At 42.8% G+C, this 27,996-nt stretch overlaps 1 protein-coding gene across 1 annotated transcript; it reads left to right on the top strand.

The window, feature by feature from the left end:
* Position 1: 1 nt before the first annotated feature.
* LOC147607945 (putative galacturonosyltransferase 13) lies at positions 2 to 26,282 on the top strand. Its single transcript, XM_086789740.1, has 6 exons — positions 2 to 1,076; positions 12,962 to 13,014; positions 13,188 to 13,343; positions 13,511 to 14,098; positions 24,141 to 24,443; positions 25,690 to 26,282. Exons 1-6 carry the CDS (start codon positions 866 to 868, stop codon positions 25,972 to 25,974), a joined length of 1,596 nt encoding a protein of 531 aa, XP_086645866.1. The 5' UTR covers positions 2 to 865; the 3' UTR covers positions 25,975 to 26,282.
* The last annotated feature ends 1,714 nt before the right edge of the window (positions 26,283 to 27,996 follow it).

Raw genomic sequence — 27,996 nt, 5'->3', positions numbered from 1 at the left:
CATATTTATTTCACCATTTCGCATTTTCACCAGAGAGAGAGAGAGAGAGAGGAAGAATCTGCTACAGTCAAGGGAGCTCTTGACGCTGAGCTGGTTCTTACCCCTCCCCCCCCCAGCGTCGGTCGCTGACCTTGCTCTCTCTGACGATCTGCGTTGAAAAAAATGAGCCTTACACGGCATTGCTGTCGCATGATGGCCTTTTGCCTGCAGGAAAGCTGGCTATGGCGACCTCGGAGCTAGGGTTTGCAGAAACTGCCCCGCAGATGGCCATGACCTCTCAGTGACGATCGAAACGACGGCCTTCTCATCTTACCGAGCTTCATCACCCTTCCTCTCTTCTCATCCAGCTTGTCCTGAACATCGAGCCATTCCATTTTGGTTATCGCGTGGCGAGGGTCTTCCTGACATACTTTTCTCTGCATTTGGCCATCGTATGTAGGGTTTCATCCGGCACTGTACAGCACATTATAGAAGAGGTCAGGCCTTTTTTTATCGCATCCTGCAATCGCAGTTAGGGTTTTGCTTGCTCTGTGCTGCACATAGAACAAATCAGGTTTTTCATAACAGCGTGCTCTCTGCATCCAGCCATTGCATTCTATAAAGGCTAGGTTTTTCGATTTCCACATTGTTTTTGGAATCCAACTATCGAAGCGGAGACCAGGGTTTTCATCAGAACATCGAAGCTAGGGGATCTCTGTCATTAAATGATATGCTGCTGAAATGATGCACTTGCTATCGGCAAGCGCAAGCTTGAAGATGAGAACTAGATGCAGGAACTTCTTTGGAAGCTTGAAGGGAAGACTGTTTGGCCAAGAAAAGGTAGCTTGCCTGCTGCGGGAGAGGGTCTTCTAGTCCAGATCTCACAATGCAGGTCCACATCTCTCCTAGCATGAATCGTATCACAATATCTACCTCCAACGGATTCTTGGATTTCACAAAAGTCAAAGTTGCAGCTCGCCATTTGTCATATCGCACTCTGTTCTATTCTGTGCTGGTGTTGGCATTCCTCCTGCCCTTTGTCTTCATTACAACAGCCCTTATGACCCTCGAAAATGTGAGCAAATGCTCCACAATAGGTAAGAGAACGTTGTTTGTCTGCCTCTCTCTCTCTCTCTCTCTCTCTCTCTCTCTCTCTTTCTCACACACATGCCTCTCTCTCTCTCTCTCTCTCTCTCACACACACACACACACACACATGCACGCACGCACGCACGCGCACACACACACACACACATGCAGGTGCACACACTCTCACACACAATCTTATTAACATTTACAAAATATAAGAGGGTCTACTGTCTCATTGAATAGAGAGAAAATGATCTAAAGAATGTCCATGGGCATACAATGTACTCATGTAGTAGCTGAAACATGCGGTTAGGAAAATCGCCCAGCTAAAGGAAAGGGAGAACACTGCATCTTGGGTACATGCCCTCTATGTGGCTTATATGTCTGCGCATTTGTGACCTCCTAGAGACTCTCTACATCCATTACCAAAGGCTGAGGACTCCTGTGTTCTTTAAGGATCTTTTGGATTGGAGTTTTTGTGCAGATGGTCGCCTTGGTCAAGTAGGCCTCACACATCTGGCATGTTGTAATTGGAGTGTTCTCTCCAATGTAACGGGTGGGAGGCGTGGTTTGCCTTATGTGTTTGGTGAGATCATCTGACTTCAGGGATCCTCGTGGTTGTCGTTAGGTGTCTCCACCCAGGACTAACTTGGAGAGTGATAGATGACTGAATTGTTTGGGGCCTAGGTCTACATCCTCCCTAGATAGGTGGACTCTATGGTGGCGCAGCTCCATTAGGTATACTCACAGGCAATGTTGGTCCTGAAACGCGATACAGAACCTCCCTTGTATCTCATAGTACACCGAGTATCTGAAAAGGTAGCATTTCTCTATTTTGACTGTTTTCCTTTCCAGATCAAAAGGGAAATTTTAAGAACAAAGCTTTGAGGGCACTTAGGGAGACTTTCTCACCCCGAGCACCATAATTTCAAGAAAACAAAACATACAAATCAAACAACTCAATGAAAACTCCGATGAAATTCTTTGTGCAGCTGGGATGCAATTAGGATTGCACCAAACTAGTTTTTGACTGTGGACACCAGTGGGAACTGACCAGCCCGCAACCACCATGGCTGTGTACTACTGTACAGCATCTGTGCAGTTCCGTACAGCCTCCATGCAGCATATGTACGTCAGATGTACTGACAGTAGGACGCCTGGATGGCTTTGCATGGCCATGTGCTGCCTATACAACTCTTGTATGGGCCTTGTATGCTATTTGTATGCACCAAACAAGTATGTCCTTGTACACGGTGCTCCATCGGCTGCTGGCTACGTTGTGCTTACTGTAAAACCTTAACGTAGCTCGTGCTGCCGTGCCAATTCCAAGACCACAAAAGCACCTCAAAATTCTACTTTTTGACAGCATGCTGCCATCCATTCATCTTCAATTCCTCCATCTCATAGAGGATCCTGGGATGAGGGGCGTTTAGAGCACACAATCACCAGGTCAGGCTTTGATACCAATGTTAAAAAATGAAATGCTTGAGAACCTTATATCATGGTCTTCAACACATCTTATTGGGTTACATGTAATCCATTTTTCTCATACGGGGGAGCCCAGGTGGAGATTGTCTCTTCGTATGTATACATTGGGGTTACTTTTACTGGCTCAATCTTTTCCAGGAGACCAGCTGCCAATGCATGTTTGGCGAGAGGATATGCATCCCTAGTAAACCTAGAAAGAAGTAGAGCAAAGGAAGCTTGCCATGGTGAAAGAATATGAGTTCCGCAATGTTGGAAAATGGGCCAACTAATACAGCGGCAAAGTTATCGTCATGGATTACCGTCCTAAATAGTGTCGCGGGGTCTATGGGATGAGAGATACATTGAGTAGGGCCACATGGAATTGTAACGGCACATTATGCTTGGATCTAAGAGGCTTCACAGATGTCATATGTGCAGAAGCTCTATGTCTTCTTTCAGCCCTAAACACCTTTCCAGGAACAACCTGATGCAAAACATCATGGATTACCGTCCTAAATAGTGTCACGGGGTCTATGGGATGAGAGATACATTGAGCAGGGCCACATGGAATTGTAACGGCACATTATGCTTGGATCTAAGAGGCTTCACAGATGTCACATGTGCAGAAGCTCTCTGTCTTCTTTCAGCCCTAAACACCTTTCCAGGAACAACCTGATGCAAAACACATGAGAGAGAGAGAGAAAGAGAGAGAGAGAGAGTTGTATTTTCAGTATATTAATAATGTACAATCTTTGGCAGTCCTAGGCTGCCCATGAAAAAGGTGGTCTTGACTCCATGAAGTCCTAGTCTAAAAGCCAATCCCTAAAGGACCGAATCTATGATACAATTCTTGGCTGTACTTGGGACAACCCCTTATGCTGGCCGATTGCTTTTGCTGTCGGCTAGCAAAAAATACACAAAATATTGTATCTGCTACCGACGTCACTTGTAGCTCTATGAGCAACCTGCTGACTTGTTCTTGCATCCATAGGATGTCTTTTTGTTGTCCTCCAGTGCCCTGTTCAAGCCCTAATTCCTCTGTTTATCTGCCGCCCTTCTGTCACATGCACTCTGCATTGAAGTGCATGGTGACAAGCTGGCTCATCATCAGCAGTGCGACATTTGTAGAGTATTAGTTCCATTCAGGATGATATTTGTCGTACGCCGTGACCCCATTGTATATCCTCAGTTCACGATAAGTCAGGCACGAGCTACGTAGGTCATTCTCAGCCATAGTCAGTCAGTCAATCTAAGTCCCTTAACCCACTTAAAGAGACACATTCATGCTGTCAGTAGAAACCTTAGGGTTTGCAGTAGAAAGCATCCTGCATATTGCACATCATTCATGCGTAGCATCTAGACCATTGTAGGAACCTCAGATAGCATCTAGGAATTATCCAGGATTTATCTAGGAGTTTTTTGGTATTTTTTTCATCATTTTCAGCATTTATGCATCATCATTAAGCATTTAATGTTTATATAGCAGTCGGCCAGCATCTAGTGCCAAGCGACTAGCAACATCATTGGTATAAATAGAGGCTTTGCACAATCATCTATTCATTTATCATATTCAGCAAGAGAGCCATCAAGTGCTTACCATCCTCAGCCCCAGGAGCATAGGCGATTGTAGTTTCAGCCCTCTCTTCAGCGTTTGTCTCCTACAGCCCTAGGCACCTCAAACGCATGAGCATTCAGCCATCTACATCAGTAAAACGCAGCAGTTCAGCATTCAGCCTTTAGTCCTTCTTGTGTTTTCTGCATCCATACAGTTTTCAGCATTCATCCATTCATCGTTTTGCTCCAGCCACTTGGTGAAGGTAAAACGCAGCATTCTCATTCATTTACAGCATTCATATACAGTTTAGAACAGTCTCAAATAGCCCCTCTCTCAGCCCTAGCTTTGCATCCCTCCCTCATACCATTGGGAAGAGTGCATAGGCTCGAGATTGGACATCTTTGGTGCTTCTACAGCAGCGCACAGTTCAACCCAACACTTGGTCTTCAGAGGTCTTGCGTTTGGCTTATTGTCAGTCACACCGTCGGTCTTTTTAAAGATAATAAAGCAAATACTATCTCGGTAACGGGATAGGGGGCCCTTCAGTGTGTAATTCGGGACCCCATACGGTGTATAATTCTCATCTCTCTCTCATCTCTCTCTAAAGTTTGAAGTATTAAAGTGGATTGCTAAACTCGCGAAACTCAGGATACAGAAGACGATGTGAGCATTTGTGACAAGATCCTCCAATACGAAGACTTCCACTACATGTTACACCTTTAGCGATTAGCTGAGGGATTCGCATGTACATGTGAATGCACATGACATCCCCTTCTGCTAAACTTGATGACGGGATTCCAAACTTCTATCCTTTGATGACTCTCATCATCCCTTTGTCTCCACATGGGCTCCCCAACTTGTCATCCTTCCCTTCTTGGCAACCTTTTCACTGAAAACCTTGCCACGTCTCCAATTCCACTCCAAATCTGATGAAGATATGTGCATCTGTTCCACTTTGTCCCCTTGCCTTTTTGCCCTCTCCTTGAACAAGTTCTTTGGTCTTCTTTTCTAGAGTATTGAGTTTGGCATCCTCACTCCACCCCTTGGATGACCATCATCCCTTGGAACTGTTTTCTTGAAAGCCTTTCTTGGTATGCCCAAAGTGGCATCTGACTCACAGGGTTGCCATTCCCCTTGGGTCTTGTGGAACACTACCAACCAACCTCTTGGGGAATTTCTTCCATGTCGTGTTACTCTCCTTGGACTGTGCACCTTCATGTAGGGCACCATTAGTCTTTAGCATTGTTGAACCTGAAGCTCTGATACCAATGTCACATGCACGGAAGCTCCGTGTCTTCTTTAAGCCCTAACACCTTTCCAGGAACAACTTGATGCAAAACGCATACAAGAGATGGAGAGAAGAGAGAGGGAGGGAGAGAGTTGCATATTAATAATGTACAAAAAGGTACAGTCTTTGGCAGCCCTAGGCTGCCCATGAAAAAGGTGGTCTTGACTCCATGAAATCCTAGTCTAAGATCCAATTCCTAAAGGATTGAATCAATGATACAATTCTTGGTTGAACCTTTTATAGGTACTTGGGACAACCCCTTCTGCTGGTCGACTGTAGTCGGCCAACAGAAAATACATAAAATATTTTGTTTGTTGCCGTTGTTACTTGTAGCTCCCTGAGCAACTTGCCGACCTGTTCTTGCATCCATAGGATGCCCTTTTGTTGTCCTCCGGTGCCTTGTTCAAGCCCTAATTCCTCAGTTTATTTGTTGCCCTTCAGGGATTAGCTGTGGGATTAACATGTACATGTGCATGTGCATGCACATGACAATAGAAACATATATACGAAGAGGTATGTTTTTATAGAGACACATCAAAGCCTTGAGAGAGGGTTATCCAACGTATCAGGGTACGTATGAAAGTCTCACATATAGGAGATGGACCTGTACTTTCTGGAGAGTACGAGTCTATATCTCAGGATAATGAAGCAAAGGTTGAAAGAGGTGCGCAAGCAATGCCCAAAGTTGTTGTTTCGAAGCTTCGGACCCTATTTTAAAGAAGATCAATGAGGTTTCTATGAAGTTGAAGCTACCTTTGAGTTGGACCATGAATTCCATGTCAGTTGGTTGAAGCCTTATATTGGATCTTCTCTTTCCGATGTCCACAATGAATAGGAACCAGACATAGTGGACGAAGTTGAAGTTATGGTTTTAAAATAAATCCTCTTGCATCACTTCAAACACGGCTCCGGCCCAAAAGAAAGATAGTTCAGTTCCTCATGAAGTTTCAAAATTGAGGGACACATGAAGCGGTGTGTCTTGACAAGAACAACTTTGAAGATTATCTGCCATTATTGACGGACTACTTGGAGGCTTGCAGCTTCTGTCAAGTTAAGTAGAAGGGGATGTCACATGCATCCTGCCCTTGGATGCCCTCTAAGCATCCAGGGTCAGTTGTACAAGTCCCGTACATGGTCGTCATTAGGTGTGTAAGTCCTGCTGCACATGAAGTAATGCTAGTCGAGACTCCATACTGTGAGTCATCCTTTGGAATGATGACGGGTGTTTCGGGCATTGAGAGGCTTGTAGCCAGATGCAAGGCAATTGAGGAAGCATGTAGATGGATGTAGATTTTCATAGAGTGTGCGGACCATGGGTTTACACATGGTACCCAACACTTGGGCCATGTGGGGCAGCCCATGGGCCATGGTTTTGGCCCAAAAAGCCCTATAGCATGTAATGGCTGGCCCTTGTAGGGCATAGGCCTAGTCAGCCAGCTTCTAGGGGCATGGACTGGCTGTTGGCCAGGCCCAGAAGTCCTAGGCAGCCAATTAGCCAGCCCATGCCAGCCCATGAGGCTTGGGCAGCCACCCGGCCAATCCATGGAGGGCCAGCATACAAGCAGCCTGGACAGCTGTGACATGCGAGGGATTGATCGTAGTAAAACAACCTTAGGCTTAACTAAACTGCACTTAATTATACTTAAGAGATAGACAATGGTGTCAATGCAGCTATATTAAATGCAATGGTTACAATGAAGATCTATGAATAGATCTATGCTTGTCCTAGATGAATATCTATCTTGGGAAGAGAGCTGCTGAATGTTGATGCTGACTGAAATTTGAATGTTCCCTTCTCCAATGCTGAGGTCCGCCCTTGGAATGCTGGCTTTCCTCTTATGTAGGAGGGAGGAGATGACTGCAATGCTGTCTATTGACTGTATGTTGAATCTGCTGATGATCTCGATTCTCACTTGCTCCATAGGTTGGAAACGCTGAGGAGTAGGGAGACGATGAGATGATCAACTGAATGAATGATGTGCTATTGTTGGTCGGCCAGAGTACAGCAGTCGGCTACCTGAATATTCCTCCATGACTTCATTAAATGCCAAAGATCTGCTGTCGGCTGATGACACCTGTCGGTTGATTGTAGAATCCCACGATTGGCATAAAAGCCAAGTCGACTGCTGTGGATGCTTTGGCTAATGCTTGAAATGCTTGAATGCCATGCTTGGGCACATGCTGTAAATGCTTGGATAATGCTTTATGGCCTTTGCTTAATGCTCATAAATGCTTGCTTAATGCTTATGAAATGCCTAGAATGCCATGTCACTTGTACACCAATTGGGTGTGCATGTGACATTCCCCTGTGCTAAACTGTTGCTGGGTGGTACACAGGGCAACCTTTCGACGACTCTATTGATCCCCCTCCATTGAAACCACCGCCCCACTTCTTCTGCCGGGACTGAGGTTGATTGCAAGAGTTGAATCCTTTGATCCAAAGGCTTCTCCACTGCCAAAACTGAATGGCAAATGTTGATATATCTGCTTGGAAAACCTGAAACTCCACTGACCTGTTTGTGAAATCCTTTTACACACCATCTCCGTCGTTCATGGAACTTTGAACCTCTTGAGGTGATGTTGGAGCCAACTTCCGTCTTCTTATGTGGAAGAGAACCCCCTGTTGTCAGTTGAAGCCCAAAACTCCATTTACTCCTTTGATAATGGATGTCAGTTTTCCCCAGAGAACTCATGGGTAAAACCTGTATGCCTTGCAGATGCAAGATGCTTAGATTGACTATCTTTACTGGACTACTAAGGATGACTACTATGTTGATGCAAGCCCTGTGCAACCCTATATGCTGTGCAGGAATGCAAATGGATGGGTTATTGATGCATGCCTAAGGGGAAAACTCGTTAGGTACCTACCCTTGATGGGTTGATTATAAGCATGTACGATGGGTTCGCCAGCCCTCATCCTGGCGGGGTCGCCTCCACCTCACGGGGGCTGGGTGTGTGTGTTTCTAAAAATTTCTTGTACCTTCGGAAAAAAGAAGAAGAAGAAGAGATCTTGAGAATTGGATTTAACTGAGCGGAAGCGACTAACATGAACTAAGGTTGCTTATCCTGTAAAGCTCTGATACCAATGTGACATGCGAGGGATTGATTGTAGTAAAACAACCTTAGGCTTAACAAAATTCCACTTAATTATTATACTTAAGAGATAGACAATGGTGTCAATGCAATGCAATGTAGCTATATTAAATGCAAATGGTTACAATGAAGATCTATGCCTGTCCTAGATGAGTATCTATCTCGGGAGAGAGAGAGATCCCGAATGCTGATGCTGACTGAAATTTGAATGTTCCCTTCTCCAATGCTGAGGTCCGCCCTTGGAATGCTGGCTTTCCTCTATGTAGGAGGCAGGAGATGATTGCAATGCTGTCTACTGACTGTATGTTGAATATGCTGATGATCTCACTTGCTCCATAGGCTGGAAACGCTGAGGAGTAGGGAGATGATGAGATGATCAACTGAATGAATGATGCGCTGCTTTATATATGAGGTTCTACTCCTGGTCGGCCAAAGTACAGCAATCGGTTGTCGGAATATTCCTCCACGACTTCATTAAATGCCAAAGATCTGCTGTCGGCTGTTGACACACCTGTCGGTTGGTTGGAGAATCCCACGACTGGCATAAAAGCCAAGTCGGCTGTTGTGGATGCTTTGCCTAATGCTTGAATGCCATGCTGTAAATGCCTGGATGATGCTTTATGGCCTTTGATTATGCTCATAAATGCTTGCTTAATGCTTATGAAATGCCTAGAATGCCATGTCACCTATACATCAACTGGGTGTGCACGTGACAACAGCAAGGTGGCCAGCATATTGGAAAAGGTGCATATTAAAGCACATAAAAACAGCTCGTGGGAGATAAATAAATAGGTTGATAGCTCATTAACGCACGGACCAGCATATCAGAAAGTATATAAGCATAGGCTAGTCATGGTATTTATTCATCTCATATTTCACATAGTGCTGAAGTGATCCAAGGGCCAGGACAGCCAAAGGGAAAACTCCAATCAAGTGAACTTGAAGGTCAGAATAAGATCATCTTCAGGCTGCATATTTACAGCCAAGCAAGATCATCAAGAAGTCAGTCTTTTCTCATCATTCAATAAAGCAAATACACCAGTCCTTGGTGGGGCCCCTTCAGAGGGTATTTGGACCCAATCAGGTGTACCTTGTCTTTGTTGTACTTTTTCCTCTCTCTCTCTCTCTCTCTCTCTCTCTCTCTCTCTCTCTCTCGTACTCATCGTGCAATTGTGAGGAACCAAGGTGCTGAATAATCGTTATCAAAGTATAATCTAGTGTGTAAGCTTCCACATGTTACATCATATGCATGACTTATTTACAATGGACTAGAGATACTCAATAATAGCATAGCCCTTGAACTCTCAATGACTTAATGATGAATGAATGATATGGCTCACAGCCCTTCAGCTCTCAATGACTCAATGATGAATGAATGATATGACCCTCAGCCATAACTCTCTATTCATAGTGTCCCAGTTAAGCAAATATGTGCACAGCTTAGTGACAAAGTATTGACAAGTTGTTAAGCGTGACCCAATCTCTTGGTTTGTTCTATGCGAGAGGGGGTGATTTTCAGCTCCAAGCTTATAATGTTTCGGATTGGGCTGGTGCATAGTAACATAAAAACCCGTTTTGCCCTCTCGAAACGGCACGAAACGTTTTTGGCACGAAACGTTTCAAAACAAAACGAAACCTGCCCATCAAAATGGTGTTTCGCCCAAATGTAAAGCGAGGTCAAAAAAACAGGTGGGAGGTTTTTTTTTGCAAATGCGATTTTTGTTGTCGTTTCCATCCTTGTTTGCTGCCCATTTGCCACTTCATCTTCTCGGTTGCAACCCGTTGTCCCGCCTCTTCTCCTCGTCCACTCCTCCTTTTCGCTCCTTCACTTCTTCTCCTCCACGCCTCCTCTTCCTCTTCCTCTTCCCTTTTCCTCTTTCTCTCTTCTCCTCCACGGTCCACCTCTCCTCTTCCCTCCTCCTCTTTCCTCCCTTTTCTGGTCTTCTTCCAACTTTCTCTCCTTTTCTTCTCACCGCCTTCCCTTTTCTTCTCACCTCCCTCTTCCCTTCCAACTTGTTTCTTTCCTCCTCCTCTCTCTCTCTCTCTCTCTCTCTCTCTCTCTCTCTCTCTCTCTCTCCTTTTCTTGCCTGGATTTCGAAAATACCAAAAAACCTACTCCCAAAATCATGAATTTCATACCCACGGGTCCCGAAAAATGCATCTTCATATTTCTATTGGCTATGTTATAAATCTTGTATGTGTATAAGAAGTGTCATTTCGAAACCTTTGCATTTCGTCCAAAACAGACGAAACGAAACCTTCGAAACGGACGAAACGTTTCATGTTACTATGGGTTGGTGATTATGACATAAGGCAATCCACAAGTGGGAATTGCTTTTTCCTTGGGAGCTCATGCATTTCAAAAAGCAACCTATTGTGGCTTCGTGTTCATGTGAATCTGAGTATAGGGCATCTTTCACTACTACGTTTGAGGTGTATGACCGAGGAGATTGATAGTAGATCATCATGGGAGTTAGTCGACACCCACTCCCATTCTCACCGATAGTCAGAGTGTTATGGCTGTAGCACATAATTGAGGCTTCCATGCTCTCACCAAGCACATAGAGATACATTATCACTATGTTAAAGAGAGGCTACATGCAGGGGAGATCAGTTTAGTTTTCTGTCCTACACATGAGAACATTGGAGATCTGTTTACGAAGGCATTGCCCAGAGAGAAGCTTGAATCTTTCCACAAAGCTTTGAACTTACTCCCATTTGGAGAGTGATCTACTTGAGCACATTTGGGGTGGGTTTAGGGCTGATTGTCAATTTCTGAAGTTGTTCTAGGGTTGGTCATCCACATTTATGAGCTCTCCTTTTCTGGTCGATGAGAGAGAGTGAGAGTCGAGTGTGACAAGTTCTCTGTGGAGGCAAGATTTGAGGCCCTTCGTGGTCGTGAGTGGGAGTGAGATTTACTCGGGGGTGGTATGGCGGCTTAAGCTCTCAAGTGTAGTTTGTGCGTTCTTCATATATTGAAGGACATCCATTTTTTGGGAATGCCTGTTATCATGTGCTTTATGTTGTGGATTGATGATGTGATGTGATTTGATTTGAGGCTTTATGGAATTTTTGGGATTTCTATCATTTGAGCATGCAGCCTTCTTTAGCCCCCTTTAGCAACATGATCAGGGGCACAAACAGCCCATACCAGTGCCAAAACATGCAGCAAATGAAGATATCTTCAGGGCTTTCAATTTAGCAAACATAGGCCTTGTATTGTGCATAGAGAGCCTTGAGGTATTTTGTCAGATTTCATCCAAGATTTTGCATTGTGCTTAATTTTCTTATTAGTAGAGTTAATGTTGAATCGCCGAAAAAGGGGATCAGAGAGGGTGTCCTGGCCATTAAATCAATCCTAGAAGCATAAATGGACACCATATCAAGCTTAACAATCGAGAGAGGAAGAGAATGAACCTTACCGTGCTTGGTTTGGTGGAGGGATTGGGCAGCAATAAGCTTAACAATGGCAGCTGTTTTTTTTCCCAAACTGGCCTTAGGCCCAAGATCTTCCTATAGTTACCGTTTTTCACTGCTCATAGGCACTTTTTTATCTGCCATAGGCGATGCCGCTGAGGAAGCACCTAGTGGGGGTTTTGAACCCAAGATCTCCTGGTCCTAGACAAACACCTTTACCTCTTGAGCTATCACCTCACTGGCTTGAGCAACAAATTCTTTTCAGGCCACTTCCTACAGAGTTTCTGACTTTGGTATGGGAGCAAGGCTTAGACAACAGTCTCTTGGATCACATATATAAGACCACGTAGGGTCATGTCCAGCTTCATTGAGACATTTCAACGCCCTTTATCTGCCAGCTATTTCTAGATAATCACTGACTAGGTATGGTCCTTAAACTATACACGAGACTTACCAGCAAGAATCAGGTCCTAGGAAGTTTTCTCATCTAGAGGCATAGGTTGATTCAAGTGTGAAGTAGTCATTCCCTCACAACTTTTGATTTTTACTTACAGCGTAAACATACAGCTCAATATTTCCACAGTTCTATCATGATTGATGAGTTTTGTTTTGGTGGACATCCACCATGAGTGGCCACATAATGGATGTTGCAGTACTGATGAATCATGAGCCATAACAAAGAAGCACGTGTAACCATGGATCTTAATACCATACTAAACTTGTATTTCTTTGGCTCTGGCCAACATGCTGAGCTATTTTGGTGGCAAAAAAGGCGGGCATAAATCAAGGAACGGGAAGATAGCAGGCTCCTTAACATGGGGCAAGAATGAGCAAAGAACCCACAGCTTGTGCTTTACACGCACAATGGTTTAAGTATTCCATTGTGCATGTAGACTTTTTTCACAGGTCAGAATAGTATTATGCGTGCGATAAAATGTCAAAACCTAGGCTGGCCTTACTTAACAGTAAAATAAAGATAATTTTCATCAATAAATTTCGTTTATATTTTTTGACTCTCATCTGGACTTAACTTTGGATTTCTGACTTAAATTGGCTTTGGTTGTTTTGGTTAGATTGTTTGGGGAGGAAATGGGGGCCGACGTTTCCTCCTCTTGATCCCAATCTGGTGAGTTCTTTTATATTTCTCATAGATGCAGTGTGATATTCATTTCTTTGAGTCAAGACATGCTTTGGTTTTTTTTTTCATGGTGTAGATTTGTAGGCCATTGTCAGAAACATTATACTGTCCAAGAATTAGTTTTTACCTAGCAATTTGCTGATACCTTTGTTTTAATGTAGAGAGATTCAAAGCGCATTTTTGCCTTGTTGACACAAGCAGCAAAAGAAGCGCTTCCAGAAGGGATGGGCATTCCAGAGTCTTTTGATGATCTTATTGCTGAAGTCAGGGCCAAGAATTTGGATACTCGGACTTCTGTGTTAAAGCTTAGGGCCATGGTTTGCTTCAGCTCCTTCCACCTGTCTTTCTTTGAATTCTGGTTATACACTTAGTATTGCGAGTCATACTGTTTACAAGCCAAGTACATAGACAGGCTGAAGCATATCAGTCTCTTCAAAGTGGTGTGCCTAGCACATGAAGTCTGATCCAATTCTTTTGTGCTCAGGTTGAAGCGTTTGACCAGCGAGCAAAACAGGCAAAGCTTCAAGAAGCATTATATAGGCACTTTGCCTCAACAGGCATACCAAAAGGTTTACACTGCTTATCACTGAAACTAACAACTGAATACACTTCCAATGCCAGAGCTCGTCGTGAGCTGCCATCACCTGAGCTTGTCCCTCATCTCACAGACAACTCTCTGCATCACTTCATCGTGGCAACAGACAATGTTCTTGCAGCATCTGTGGTTGTGTCATCTACTATAAAGAATGCAAAGGAGCCTTGGAAAATTGTGTTTCATGTTATCACTGATAGGAAAACTTATGCAGCTATGCATGCATGGTTTGCACTATACCCTCTCCCTCCAGCCATTGTGGAGGTGAAGGGTGTTCATCAATTTGCTTGGTTGACGAAGGATCATGTCCCTGTATTGGAGGCTTTGGAAACTCACAACAGTGTTTTGTGGTACTACCATGGAGACCATGCAGTTGGGACAAATTTTAACGACTCTCCAAGATTGTTGGCATCCAAGCTGCAAGCTCGGAGTCCCAAGTACATTTCAATTTTAAACCACCTTCGTATATATCTTCCAGAGGTAATTTTTATCAAAGCTGTGCTTTATTTCTATGGTTGATCAATTTCTTCATGCATGAAGATATGTCACCGTGATAGACAAGTCTTCATAGAGATAAACCTTCAAATTGAGTTTCTATCATTTCTCCAAAGGCCTTCGGCCATGATGAAGGGTAGCACGAAAACACACACACACACACACACACACACACACACATTTTTTTAATAGTAAGGATATATTACTAGTGGGAAACCTCAGTGCGAGGTGAAAACCCACGAAGAAATATGCACTGTACAATGATGAGTCCAAAAAAGACCCATACTAGAGTTCCTCAGAAACAGTCAAAGAAAAGAGTGAAAGTCTGCAAATCAACACACACACGCACGCACGCACGCACGCATGGCAGTTGATTGGGCAATTGCCCCTCTTTTGATAGAAAAAAATAATATAAAGCTTGCAACTTGGACAAAGACATCAAAATAAACATGTCTGCTTGCTAATCCGGTAGGAAAGATATACCAATGGAAAGTTTGGGTTGTTTCCAAACTCAACAAAAACCAAAGTGTGATCTTGAGTCCATGAGAGTCTACTCACAAAACTTTAATCTTCAACTCCATCATGCATAGCCCATACTCGTGCTATGACATCCTCACTCACATCATTGGGTGCAGATTGGATAAAGACTTCAAAAGAAATTTGTATGTCTGCTCATCTGGTAGGAAGATATATCAATGGAAAGTCTGGGCTATTTTCCAAACTTAACAAAAATCAAAGTGGGATCTTGACTCTATGTGAGTCTACTCACAAAGCTTAAAATCATCAAGTCCATCATGCATAGCCTAAACTAAGTGCTATGACATCTCCACTCACATGATTGGCGCCCAAAAGTAGATGCAGATTTATGCATAAATATGTGTCATCATGGTAGACAAATCTTCATAGATTTATCATGGTATTGAGTTTCAAACACATGCTATCACTACCCTTTTGTCAACATGACATTGGAGAAACTGCTTAGTTTGCAAACATAAGAACTCAAAGACTAAAGTTCAAAGCTTGTTACATCACATCTTGTGATCTACAACATTGGGCATGTGCATTGTAGGAAAACTCTTTTTCAATTCTTTATTTTGCTTTGTGGCTGGAAAAAAGGCTGAAATCCTACATGTGCTATCTACTGTCTAGATTACACCATTTCTTCTCCTAACAAAATCATTTTCAACATATCTAAAAACCTCCACTATAGGGTTTCCACCTTGCAGTGTATTTGCTTTATTGTTAGCTATGGGCACAGTACAAAGCTTAGGGCTAGGCTGGTCCTGAAATCATGGACACTATGTATACACCTTGTAATGTATTTGCTTTATTGTTAGCTATGGGCATAGTACAATGCTTAAAAAGTTTCCACCTTGCAGTGTATTTGCTTTACTGCTAGCTATGGGCACAATACAATGCTTAGGGCTTGGCTAGTCCTGAAATCATGGACACTATGTATACACCATTTTGGTCTCATAGACCCTTTGGGTCTTTTGAAGACATTAATATAACTCTCTCTCTCTCTCTCTCTCTCGGACTACCAACACCATTGTCCCCATCCACGAAGCAGGAGACCCCACGGACCTAGGTAACTACAGGACTATCATGATTGGTCACATAGTGGCCAAAATCTATGGGGCAGTACCAGAGGACATGATGAGCTCTATGGCAGAGAGAATGGGAAACAGAGCATTAGGCCAGGCAGGCTTCAAGAGAAACTTCTCCACGTTGGACCTTTATGGGCTAGCATAGAGGAGGCGAGGTCTTCAAAGAGACATGTACTGCTGCTTTGTGGATTTCCGCTAAGCCTTTGACTCCACCCCTCGATCCCATCTCATAGATGATAGGACGCTTGCAGGAGCTCTAGTTCTCATATGAGATGATATGGGGTGTGATGGCACTATATGAGGCAGTACTTGGCCGAGTACGTGCACCCGGTGGGACCTCGGGAGATATATGTAGCACTATTGGGGTTAAGCAAGGTTGTCCACTCTCACCTACACTCTTTGGTCTATACATTGATGAGATCACAATATTTGTGGATAGTTTCGGAGGGAGAGGTTCACCATTGGCTCAGAGAGTAGCATAGTCACCAGAAACGTTTTGGGGTTTTTGAGGTCTCGGGGCAAAACGTTTCGGCCTTCGGCTAAGAAGCTTCATTCAAAATCTTGGCTATCTTCATAGACACATGTCACATCCATGAGTATTGCGATCTGCTAGATCAGAGTATCATCTCATCACCTGAGGGTGGAGATTGGGTGAGAAGAGAGAAGAGGGCATTGCTAGGGAGAAACACGATCTCTCGATTTTGTTCATTAGAGGTTGAAATAGAGGAGCACTAATCTTTCTAGATGCCTCGCATAATTGTTTTCATACGTCGAACAACGCCATATTGTACGGAATACTGTACAATCGTATGGATTTTTTTTTTCCATTTTTTTCCAAAAATAAAGCTCATGGGGCAACGACACTTGGCTAAACTAATGACATGATTGCTTACACACAAACACTCTAGTGGTTATAAGGTCATTCACACACACTTTCACACCTTCACCTCTATGAGGTGTTCACACACACTAACACTCATAAAGAGTTTTCACACACAAGAAACTCTGAATACCCAACAATCCCCCCTTCGGAGTGAAGGTGGAGATTCCCAGATAGAGCTTCAATCACCATTGTGATTTGGGCTCAACATTGCACTCTAATGATCCATCTAAGACATGTTTCTTGCTATAGACTTAGAGGCTAGTAAGTCTAGTTTAGAGGCTAGTGAGCTTGATACAAAGGGCTCAAAAGGCTCAACAAGCATGGCGTAGAGGCTTAACAAGCATGGACGCGCAGAGACTTAGAGCTCTAGGGAACATGTGTTAAAAGACCTTGACCACTCATGACTTTCACTTACATCAGTCTCTCAGAAAATCAACGCTCCCCCCCCCTCCCCCCCCGCTCCCCCCCTCCCCCCATGGACCTGAGCAGGGATAAATTGAAGTATTGGAGCGTTTTATAACACAAGGGGATATAAACACATAAAAAATGGCCAATGATGTGATAGCTCGAGTGGTGAAGGTGTTTGCCTAGGCCCAAGAGGTCTTGGGTTCAAAAACCCCCCTTGGGCTTCCTCGGTGGTGTTGCCTGCGGGCGGTGAAAAATCAGTAACTATGAGAGGATCTTGGGCCTAAGGCCCGTTAGGGGAAAAAAAGCACATAAAAACTGAGATACATGTCGAACATTTATTACATTCGAGGAGGACTCAGGCAAAGGACCCATGACACTCACACATAAAGATAATCATGAAAAAATAGATTTTCTTGGTGGGAGAAAATCCTTCAGTACATGGAGCCCATAGAGGAAGTCGACGTCGCTTGAGGTGCATGTGGGAAGTACTGGCAAGGCTAAGGTTGATTTGGTAGAGTTGAGCAATACTTATGCAGAATCTTGGTGCTGCCTAAATGATGCAAGATGGTTTTGCCGCCTCTGATACCCATGGGGGTGACAATAATTGATGCAAGAGACATCAATTTAGTGAGAAAATGTCAAATTTTGGGAAAGCCCAAAAAATTGAACATTTTGGGCTCTTCAATTTGCTCAATTCATTAGTGTGGAGTGAGAGAGAAGAGAGAGGGAGAGATAACAACACTAGAGAGAATATGTTGCACGACTCAATAATCTTGTTGATTGATTAATCGAAGCTTACACCAACAAGTACATGCTTTTTATAGGTTGAATGCCTTATCTTTCTCAATACTCTACTTATGGGGCGGTGACACTTAGCTAAACTAATGATATAACTGCTTACACAAACGCTAGTGACTATGAGCCCCTGCTCACACACACTTAACTCTTTCACCTCTATGAGGTGTTCACACACATTGACACTCATAGGGAGTGTTCACACGCAAGAAGTGAATACCCAACAAATACAACATGCGGTGTATACAAGAGAACACTCAAATTGCAAAATAATAGAGATAGAGAAGAATAATTGTCATGATCCCCTCCAGCTAACTAGCACTCACCCTATAGGGAGGCCTGTTAGGTGGAGAATTTTTGGAATCACATCACCCATGGAGGCATCATCAAAAAGAAATAATGCGGGTTGATCCTTCTTTGCATATGACTCTATTTTTAGGCTCATGTGCCGAATTTCCATGAACATCTGGTACCACATTCACATGAGGTCTTTCTACCTTAGTCTCATCAGACTTAGGTTTATGTGGGCATGCTCCATGAAGGTGGTATTTGCTACCACATGTATACACTTCCCTTCATGTTTGTAATCTTGAAATTGTTGCGGTGTTAAGTCGAAACAAGGTTTGCCCCCCGGCTTCTTCCTTGAGCTCTTCATAGAATCACGGTCCTCCTTGTGCTCACTTCAAGGTGGCATCCTTCTTAGGATCAAAGCCAGCCTTTGCCTTTACTTGGCCCTCCAAAGGCTTTTTTGATGGCCACTTATGTGCAAGTTCTCGGCTACCAAAGCTGAGTGCATGAGTTGCTTAATGGTTTGGTTAGGATACACTTCTGGAGAATGAGATGCATTCTTGACTCAAATTTCCTCTTCTTCTCCTCATCAAATATCTGCACAAAACTTTGAGAAGAATTTTCCAAAACTTTGCTATTTAAGGTGTCACTAACTCTCCCTCATCTTGAGACAGCCAATCCCACTCTTTGTGTACATCCTTCTCGAAGGTGGTCGGGAGTGCTATGCACACTTTGAGTCACATGGCTAGCCATAGTAATTTGATCAAATCTACAATCAATGATTCCAAGCCAAACAAAAAGGGAACTGAGTTCTAATACCAATGTAACGGGGTGGTGCGTATATTGGATTAAATAATCGTAAGCAAGATTAAGATTGCTAATGACAACATAGAACACACACTCAATGATAATGAAATATCTTGGTAGAACATACTAGGGGTCAAAGATGGGCTGACCTCCCCCTTTAGGTTATATTACCAAAAGGAGTTTGCTCCAAATACAAGATCTCGGGTACCGGAGGCTCACCAACGGTCTGCACCAATCAAGTACATGCCTTGAATACAAGGCAAACAAGCAAGCCTTAGTGTTTCACAATCATCTAGCTTGTCAATTTCCTGATGCATAGGAACCTCCTTGGAATACACTTGCCATGTGTGAATTTCCAAAGCCGCTTTCCTAGATTCTTTCGCCCTACTGCAGAATTCAAGAAACAATCCACCTTGTTGGAAATGGAGTCTTCACAAGAACACTTCAAATCCAAGTGTGCAATAACCCGGAAAGCCTCTTACACGCAATCCAAAGGACAGGAACACTTTTAAAGTTTCATCGGCAACCAAATCTGCAAAACCATCACATAGAATACCCCTTTCAGGTGAGAAGAACTTGTCCCAAGCTAGGGTTTCTATTGAAATGAGGGTATTTTCTGAAAATTAGGATTTTTGACTACAATTTAGGGTTTTCAACAACAGATTAGGGTTTTCGGCAACATGTCTTCCTTGTTCGTACAGTTGCTTGTATTGCCCGTGCGGCTGACACATGCCAGTCATGTGCAGCACTTGATACTCTGCCCTACAATGACGACGACGATGTGGTAGCACTTGTTGCAGCCCCTGGTTGTACAGCTCCAAGTGATGGTGTGAGAGAGGGAGTGGCGCCTGCTGATGTGTGCGTCAGAGCCACCAAGCATGTGTATTTATATGTTGCCAAACCTGCTTTTTCTTGCTTTTCCTAAATGGCCTCATCTTATAAGTTTTTAATGTTTGCTTTCCTTCACTTATGCAAGCCCACACTTATGAGAAAGCCCATGCTTATGAGAAAAAGGGTGCCCAAACATTAATAAGTGTCGGTCTTTGCTTTCCCAGGTGCCCACACTTCAGTGTGTGTGAACATCTTATGAGCCATTTTAGCCTTCTTTTAATGTAATGTGGACTTACACATGATATTATTAGTGAACATAAACCATAATGCTATAAATTATGTTAAGTGTGGATTTACCACTTGCAAAACTCCCAAGACCACCGCTTTGGGCCCAAACGATTTGGCTACCCATGTATATATATGCACCAGTGCTACTGGCCAGATTGTTTTATGGTGTCAGCTAGGTCCACGTTGCGCCACATCATCACCTGCCCCTACCCACGGGCTTATCTTCTGTGTACCACAGATGGGGTGTGTCACACTTGATTTGAAGCCTAGAAGGAATCAGTTTCCATGGATACTAGAGAGTTCAAGACCGGAAGTGACATACGAGACCGTTTCCCCAAGTATATAGACCAGTGGAGGGAGCCCAGAAATGAAGTGTTGATGGTCGTGGAAGAGACAACGCCAGCACACGATTCAGTCTTTGAAGACGAGTAATTTCCCGAGGTATAGATAACAGAGATATTGAGTCTCTCCAAGTCTTGCATGGAGGATGAGATTCAGAGTGGTGTAGTAGTTTTCGAGGCAGTATCTCCAGTAGAGGTACTATTGGAGGTAGAGCCAATGTGTTTGGTGAGAGGGGCTTGACCATTGGAGATAGAGCCGGTGGATATGGAGGAGGTCCTACAGATGGGACCAGATGAGAAGTGGAGCAAAGGTGCATTATTTGCCTTGGTGCTCCAAGTTTTTAAGAGGCAATGTCATGTGCATGCCCATTTAGAGATGGTCATGGACATGGCGTACTAGTGTAGTCACCTTCCGGGCAAGATCAGAGGCCATGTTTGGGCAACCGGATACAGAACATCAAGGTGGTTAAGGAATAGTTAGTGTGGGCAGCCTTTGGATACATTGTATTTAGTCATGCATAGTTGGTGCACTTGGTTCAGTCCAGTTGGCACATTTGGCCAACCAGCCATCCTTGGCAGCTGACCAGTCCTTTAGCCACTATGTAAGGGCAACTCAAGGGTAATTATAGATCATTCAAAGACAGAGGTTGTGGAGCCAAGAACAAGGGCAGCAACGACATCAGGATAGACTAGACAGTGGTCATCATGTGAGTATTACTCAGCAGGAGGATGGCAAGATATGCTTTGCATTGTAGTCATGCATAATATGCATGAACAAATCTGTGTACATCTGGGAACCCATTGTATTCATGTTGTGGAATATATGATAGATTAGAGTTCCATATCTGGTCTATTGTGTAATTTTGAATTATTGATTAATGTTAATCCAGACCAGCTGTGATTGTGGCCCAAATGACCTAATTGTCCTTCCTTTATTGTCTGAACTGACCAATCAATTTGGCTCATGTGACTGTGTCAAAAGCCTTGTGAAAATCCACAAAGGAGCAAGGTTTGGCTTCCTCGATGATTGGCCAAAGTGTGAAGGTGTGGTCTACTGGAGAATGAGCTCGTCAAAAGCATGGCTGGCCCATGGATGGATCCCTCCTTTCTTTGCCCAATTGTCACGTGCACGCCCGTGCCATGGCTAATCTTCGGCATGAACTGGCTTAATCCTTGATTAGTGCAGCAGTAAAGATAAGCATTTAGATCATCATCAGTATCAAAAGCATCAGAACCATCATCTTCATCATCATCGTAAGCATCAGCATCATCATCAGATCAGCCTCATCATCATCCACATGGGATGGATGAAGGGGCTGTCGGCTGACAGCAGCATGGTGTTGGCAGGCAGCAGCCTTGTGCGGCCAGGGTCACAGCAGGTCTCAGCTGGTATGGGCAGCCCAGTCAACAAGCGCAGCCAACAACACATTATTTCAAGCATTTTTTGTCCATATTTGCTGGCCGACAGCTGTAAGGATGGCTGACTACTGTCCAACCCACATATATAAGCATAAATCATAAATCAGTATTCAGCAAGTCATTAGATCATCATCATTCATTTATAGCATCAATAGAGCATATGTAGAAGGGGCCTAGGTCACCCCTATGGGGCTGACCATAGCCCTACATCATGTACATTGTGAAGTTTTCGTCTGAATTGCGGCCAATTGATATTGTGCTTATTCTTTCTATCTTTAGCGGTGCATTTGCCCTATCAACTACTTATTTGTTATACTAATTCTTTCTATTTGCTACTTCCCTTAGTGCTAGGCTTCATTATGGCTGAGTCTGCCCTGCATCTCCGGAGGTTTGACAGAAGCTTAGTACGAAGGGCTTTGTATGAATATATGCTCTTATATGTGTGTGTGTGTGTGTGTGTGTGTGTGTGGAGTGCGTGTGTGAGAGCATATCTTGATATAGAGTTCTACACCCACTATTGGGCACTGATGACGTTAGTGGGGATGTCGTAGTATCTAGTCCATACTATGCATAGTGGAGTTGATAGTTATATAGTCTTCTGGTTGTGAAGTTTTCGTCCGAGTTGCAGCCAGTTGATATTGTGCTTATTCTTTCTATCTTAAGCGGTGCATTTGCCCTATCAACTACTTATTTGCTGTACTAATTCTTTCTATTTGCTACTTCCCTTAGTGCTAGGCTTCATTATGGCTAAGTCTGCCCTGCATCTCCGGAGGTTTGACAAAAACTCAGTACGAAGGGCTTTGTGTGAATATATGCTCTTATGTGTGTGTGTGTGTGTGTGTGTGAGAGAGAGAGAGCATATCTTGATACAGAGTTCTACATCCACTATTGGGCATTGATGACGTTAGTGGGGATGTCGTAGTATCTAGTCCATACTATGCATAGTGGAGTTGATAGTTATATAGTCTTGTGGTTGACTACCATGAGTAATAACATGCACGTTCGTAAAAGGTGAATTTGGGCATGTTCCTGGATTCATCTAGGTATATATATCATGTACAAGCATCAAGCTAACCTTTTTGTACCATAATAATACAAGAAAACCTGACACATAATCTCTCTTCTTCTCTCTCCTGTCTTAATCTTGTGTTAGTTAGCATCAATGTTCTTAACCATGCTTAGGGCTGTGGATGAGTACAACAAGGCTTTCGCGCATGCAACACCAACCACTAAGATGTGCCTTTACTGTCGATCCAAATTTCTTTGTGGTGAGATGGTCTAAGTTAATAGTTTGGTAGTTTTATGGGTTTAACGGGGTCCCTTGCCTAGTGAACTGTTATAATGCGTCTACCTTGCAAGGGTTGGGCAACTATGGGTAAACAATTTTGATTGTATGCCCTCGTGATCTTTTACCTTACCTTTCTTGAGAGAAAGAATGAAAGAAAGAAAGACTTTATTATTGTCTACTAAAGACCCATTGGGTCTATGAGACCAACAAGTGTTGCAAGAGTTCATGTGTAAACTGAAGATCATAAACATCAGTCCCGATGTAACAAGGGAAACTCAATACATGTCATCCTCCTCTACTACAGTATACATAGAGGTAATGGACACCTCCTGTGGCAGGCCAATCTATGTTGCTGGAGTATAAATATTGCGGTCATTTGAGTTCCTATAATCTTTTTTGTTTTGGTGTGTATGTATGGAGCAAAGGGGGAGGGCCAGAAGGTGGGGGTGGCGGGGGGTTGCTTATTATGTGTTTGCTAGGCTGAATATATTAATTTTGTAAAAGGCATTGCTGTGCTAAAATGCTGCTGTTGACCTTGAAATTTTCTCCACTCCTTTGAAGGGAATAGTAAATAATCAATGCATTTGACTTTTAAATGCAAGAATTCAGATAACAGATAACTTTTGTAATTCATGTGCTGCAAGAGTTCATGTGTAAAGTGAAGATCATAAACATCGGTCCCGATGTAACGAGGGAAACTCATTACATGTCATCCTCCTCTGGCAATGGACACCTCCTGTGGTGGGCCAATGTATGTTGCTGGAGTATATAAATAAAAATATCGCAGTCATTTGAGTTCCTATTATCTTTTTAGTTTTGGTGTGTATGTATGGAGCAAAGGGGGAGGGTCGGAAGGTGTGGGTGGTGGAGGGGTGCGTATTATGTATTTGCTAAGCTAAATATATTAATTTTGGTAAAGGCATTGTTGTGCTAAAATGCTGCTGTTAACCTTGAAATTTTCTCCAATCCTTTGAAGGGAATAGCAAATAATCAATGCATTTGATTTTTAACTGCAAGAATTAAGATAACATATAAACTTTCTTAAATTCTTTGTTTACTATGAAATGTACAGCTTTTCCCAGAGCTCAGGAGGGTAGTTTTTTTGGATGATGATGTGGTAGTCCAACGTGACCTCTCTCCACTTTGGGATATTGATATGGAAGGAAAGGTCAATGGAGCAGTTCAAACATGTCGTGGTGATGATACTTGGGTAATGTCCAAAAGGTTCAGAACTTATTTTGATTTCTCAAATCCACTTATTGCGGAGAACTTTGATCCAGAAAAGTGTGCTTGGGCTTATGGGATGAATATTTTTGATCTGGAAGCATGGAGAAAGTCTGACATCACGAAAGTCTATCATCATTGGTTGAAACAGGTGCTTTTCATTTGCTGAGGGGTCTATGTGCTTCATATCTTTGGTCCTTTCTTTTCAAGTATTACGATCGAAGCTCTCAGTATGTCTTGTAGAACCTTTTCATGTGAAGGGTCTCTTATTCACGTGTCAACTTGAAAGCATGCTGCATGCCAAACTTTATATACCAAGTTGGTCTAGTGTTTCATTCTTTGCCCCAATGCTAGTCCTGTATCATTACAATCCCACTCATCACCATACCACAGGTTTTGTAAGGTATTGCCTCATTGGATGTAGTTCTTTAGGGAAAAAGTAGTTCTTTAGGTGAAAAAGTTGCTTGGTGGGCTTACGCACATTGAGAAGCTTTGGCAAGGTTTCAATGACAAGGAAGAGGTGAAAGATTAGTTGTGGTTGGGGTCAAAGTCTCAATTGAAAAGGTAATACTGGCTTCTTTCTGTAGAAGATACATGGTTATTATTACGTTGCGGAGGTACTCGAGTTTTTTCCGTTTCATATCCTAGGTAGTTTTTTGTAGAATGTGTATACTAGTTTTAATTTTTAGTTTTTAGTCCTATTTTCGTCTTGTTTGTTGCATGCCATTGGCATTATTAACATTGTCTTGATCTTTTCCCCTAAAGCGTGTAGGTCATAAGCCTCTGCATAAGTTGCTGCACTAAGTAATGGCTATCCCCATAGCAGGCTTGACATGTGCTCCTACAAGTGCCCTAGTCTATGTTGTTAATGGTAATTCATAAGAAGTGGTTGCTGTGAAACTTCACCTTTGAATCCATTGCCAAGAAAGTTACAAACCTGGAGGATGTTGGGCTTAGGTTTTGTCTATGGAGGCAGTAGTCAGGATAAATAACGTTGGAAATATAAGCAGCTGGATAAGGTTGGAGTTAGCTTGTCTACTTAGATGGGGGGAGCTGTGGCATGGAGACTACAATAGAAAAGTGGTAGCTGGATGCCCGTAGTTAGCCACATCAATGCCATGTATCTCCTCTTCGGGTTTGGGAAGTGCGAGCATGCCCCTTGGTGTTCTAGCAAGTGTATGGGCATCATGGGATGGATCAGTATGTGACCATTCTCTGAGATTCTCCAATGACACGCCTCCAGGCCCTTCCCATTCCGACTTGACTTCGTGAGTTCTTGAGACACGAGAAGCAATCTCTTGCAGCTTGTTGTGCTTTGTTTGTTTGTGCAGCTAATTATGTTCTCTTTGTGTCTGAGTTTTCACCTTTCAAGCATCTAATGCTGGTTGCTGCTGCAGAACATTAATGCGAACCTTACCCTGTGGCGGTTGGGTACTCTCCCTCCCTCCTTGATTGCTTTTGATGGCTACGTGCATCCTATTGATCCCTCTTGGCACATGCTGGGATTAGGATACCAGCCTGAGACGAAGATCGAGAGTGCCAAGCATGCAGCTGTGATCCATTACAACGGGCAAGCCAAACCATGGCTCGACATTGCATTTCCAGAGTTGAAATCTCTCTGGACCAAATATGTAGACTACTCAAATGAGTTTATTCGGCATTGTAATATCCTTGAATCGTAACATTTTTTTTTGTGGGGGTGGGGGGGGAGGGGAAATCATTCTTTTGGGTCGTCTTTAGACAAGGCATAATTATGGAGGTGCCATTGATTCTTACTTCATTCTCCTTTTTATAATTATTAACAAGAGGACATAACAAAGTGCTCTCACTATTTGGCAAGCCTTCTAATGTGAGAAAAAGGAATGGGCAGCATCAGCATTTCCTCTAGTTTGTATCAAATCAATCAGTGGAGCTGACTGTCCTTGAGCTTATGGTGTGACCACACTTCTTGAGAATTTTAAGGCAATCCAACAGTCTTACAGGTGCAAAAGGACTTCTCTCTACTGCCTTTTGACTTCCTTCTTTTGTCTGATTAATCTGCTTAAATGATATGATCACTTTTCTAGCTCTTTATGTACTCTGCCTTCAAAAGTGGGTACTATAAAGTGGGCAATATGGACCCGAGTTGTGCGTGCATTCAGAAGTAAAATGAAATTCCTTGTGCCCATAGGCTAGACTTAGGACCTTTTATAGCTCTTTAGTACACTGCCTTCAAAAGTGGCTAATATAAAGTGGCCAATATGGACCCCAGTTGTGTATGTATTCAGAAGTAAAATGAAATTTCTTGTGCCCATAGGGTAGACTAAGGACTTTTTCTAGCTCTTTATGTACATTGCCTTCAAAAGTAGGCCCAAGTTGTGCGTGTATTCAGAAGTAAAATGAAATTCCTTGTGCCCATAGGCTGGACTTCGGACCTTATCTGAAAAATTAAATAAATTAAAATTCTATGTTCTCACTAGATATTTTTAGGGGAGGTAACATAGATGTGTTTTTTAGAATTAGTGACTTTACCACAATCATGGATGTCATTACTATATAAATATGCACTATTATATAAAAAATCTGACATAGGCAATTCATTAACTATAATTTAACTGTTTTCTACCAACTAATATGGTGGTGGTGTTGGAAAGGCTTCTAAGTCATACAAACGAGCAATACTGTCTGTTCTCTCTAATGAAGTACCTGATCAGCAAAAAATGATCTTACAGAACATTTTAACAGTTAATTTGGATTAATCACCTTAATAATTTAGTGGATTACCACATCTCGAATGATGAAAGGAAAGCACATAAAGTGACCATTCTAAAGGAGTTAGCAACTAGTACCACCTTTGTTTACAAACTTGTCCAACAAAAAAATAAAACAGTCAGCTCTGAATGAATGTTATAAAAAAGAGTATATGGAAGTATGTTAAAGTTGATGTGGTACATGAAATGTGATTGCTATTGTGCAATAGAGTAAATTGACAAAGGTGTTGCTTATCAATTTACTCTAGAACCATGTCAAGCTGGCTTGTAAAACGAATCTTTAAAGTGTGGGTTTTGGGAGTAGGTTTAACACAATTGGATGTATTAGAAACTTGAAGATATTTCTTGCAGTATTCAAGGTACCATCTCCATGGAAATCTCCAAGGAAAAAGGCCATGGCCACCACGGATATATGTATTGTGTAGTAAAATAATGAGGTGGTAAGGGGTTGCACTTCATGTTGTGTTGTTAACAACTATGAATTAGCTTTGCCTATTCTTATCGTAAGGTGCTTTGCCATTTTACTTGCATGTAACGAACGCCCCTTCTTTGTAAGAGGTTTGTATTCCATGAAACAACCATACCTAGTCCTTAATGGTAAAAATAGGCAATTCACATACTTCATGTAAAGTGTGCTCAAGGCTAGAAATAGTGGACACCCGCAACAAGGAAGTTGCATTTCATAGCTTTACGCAAAGCTCCCAATGACACTTGTTTCAAGAAAAGAAGGGTAAGCTCTTGACTTGAACATATTTGACACATTCTTGGGGAGTAGCCTACGAGCTTAGCTTTGACTTCCATTCATTCCTAGCGAGTGGGTCTATCCTATAGCACTCGGTGTTGATTAAGAAAACACACATGGGTTTGTGGTTTTCAATCTTGTTTTTGATTACCATTAGGACATTTTATTTGCAGGTGGTGGAAAATCTAAATTTTTTGGTTATTTGCTTGGTT

This window comes from Cibotium barometz, chromosome 54, assembly GCF_041138505.1.
Source record: "Cibotium barometz isolate CiBa-2024 chromosome 54, ASM4113850v1, whole genome shotgun sequence".
Taxonomy (NCBI): domain Eukaryota; kingdom Viridiplantae; phylum Streptophyta; class Polypodiopsida; order Cyatheales; family Cibotiaceae; genus Cibotium; species Cibotium barometz.
Note: the sequence above shows the minus strand (reverse complement) of the source record. Positions and strands in the feature narration are given on the sequence as shown.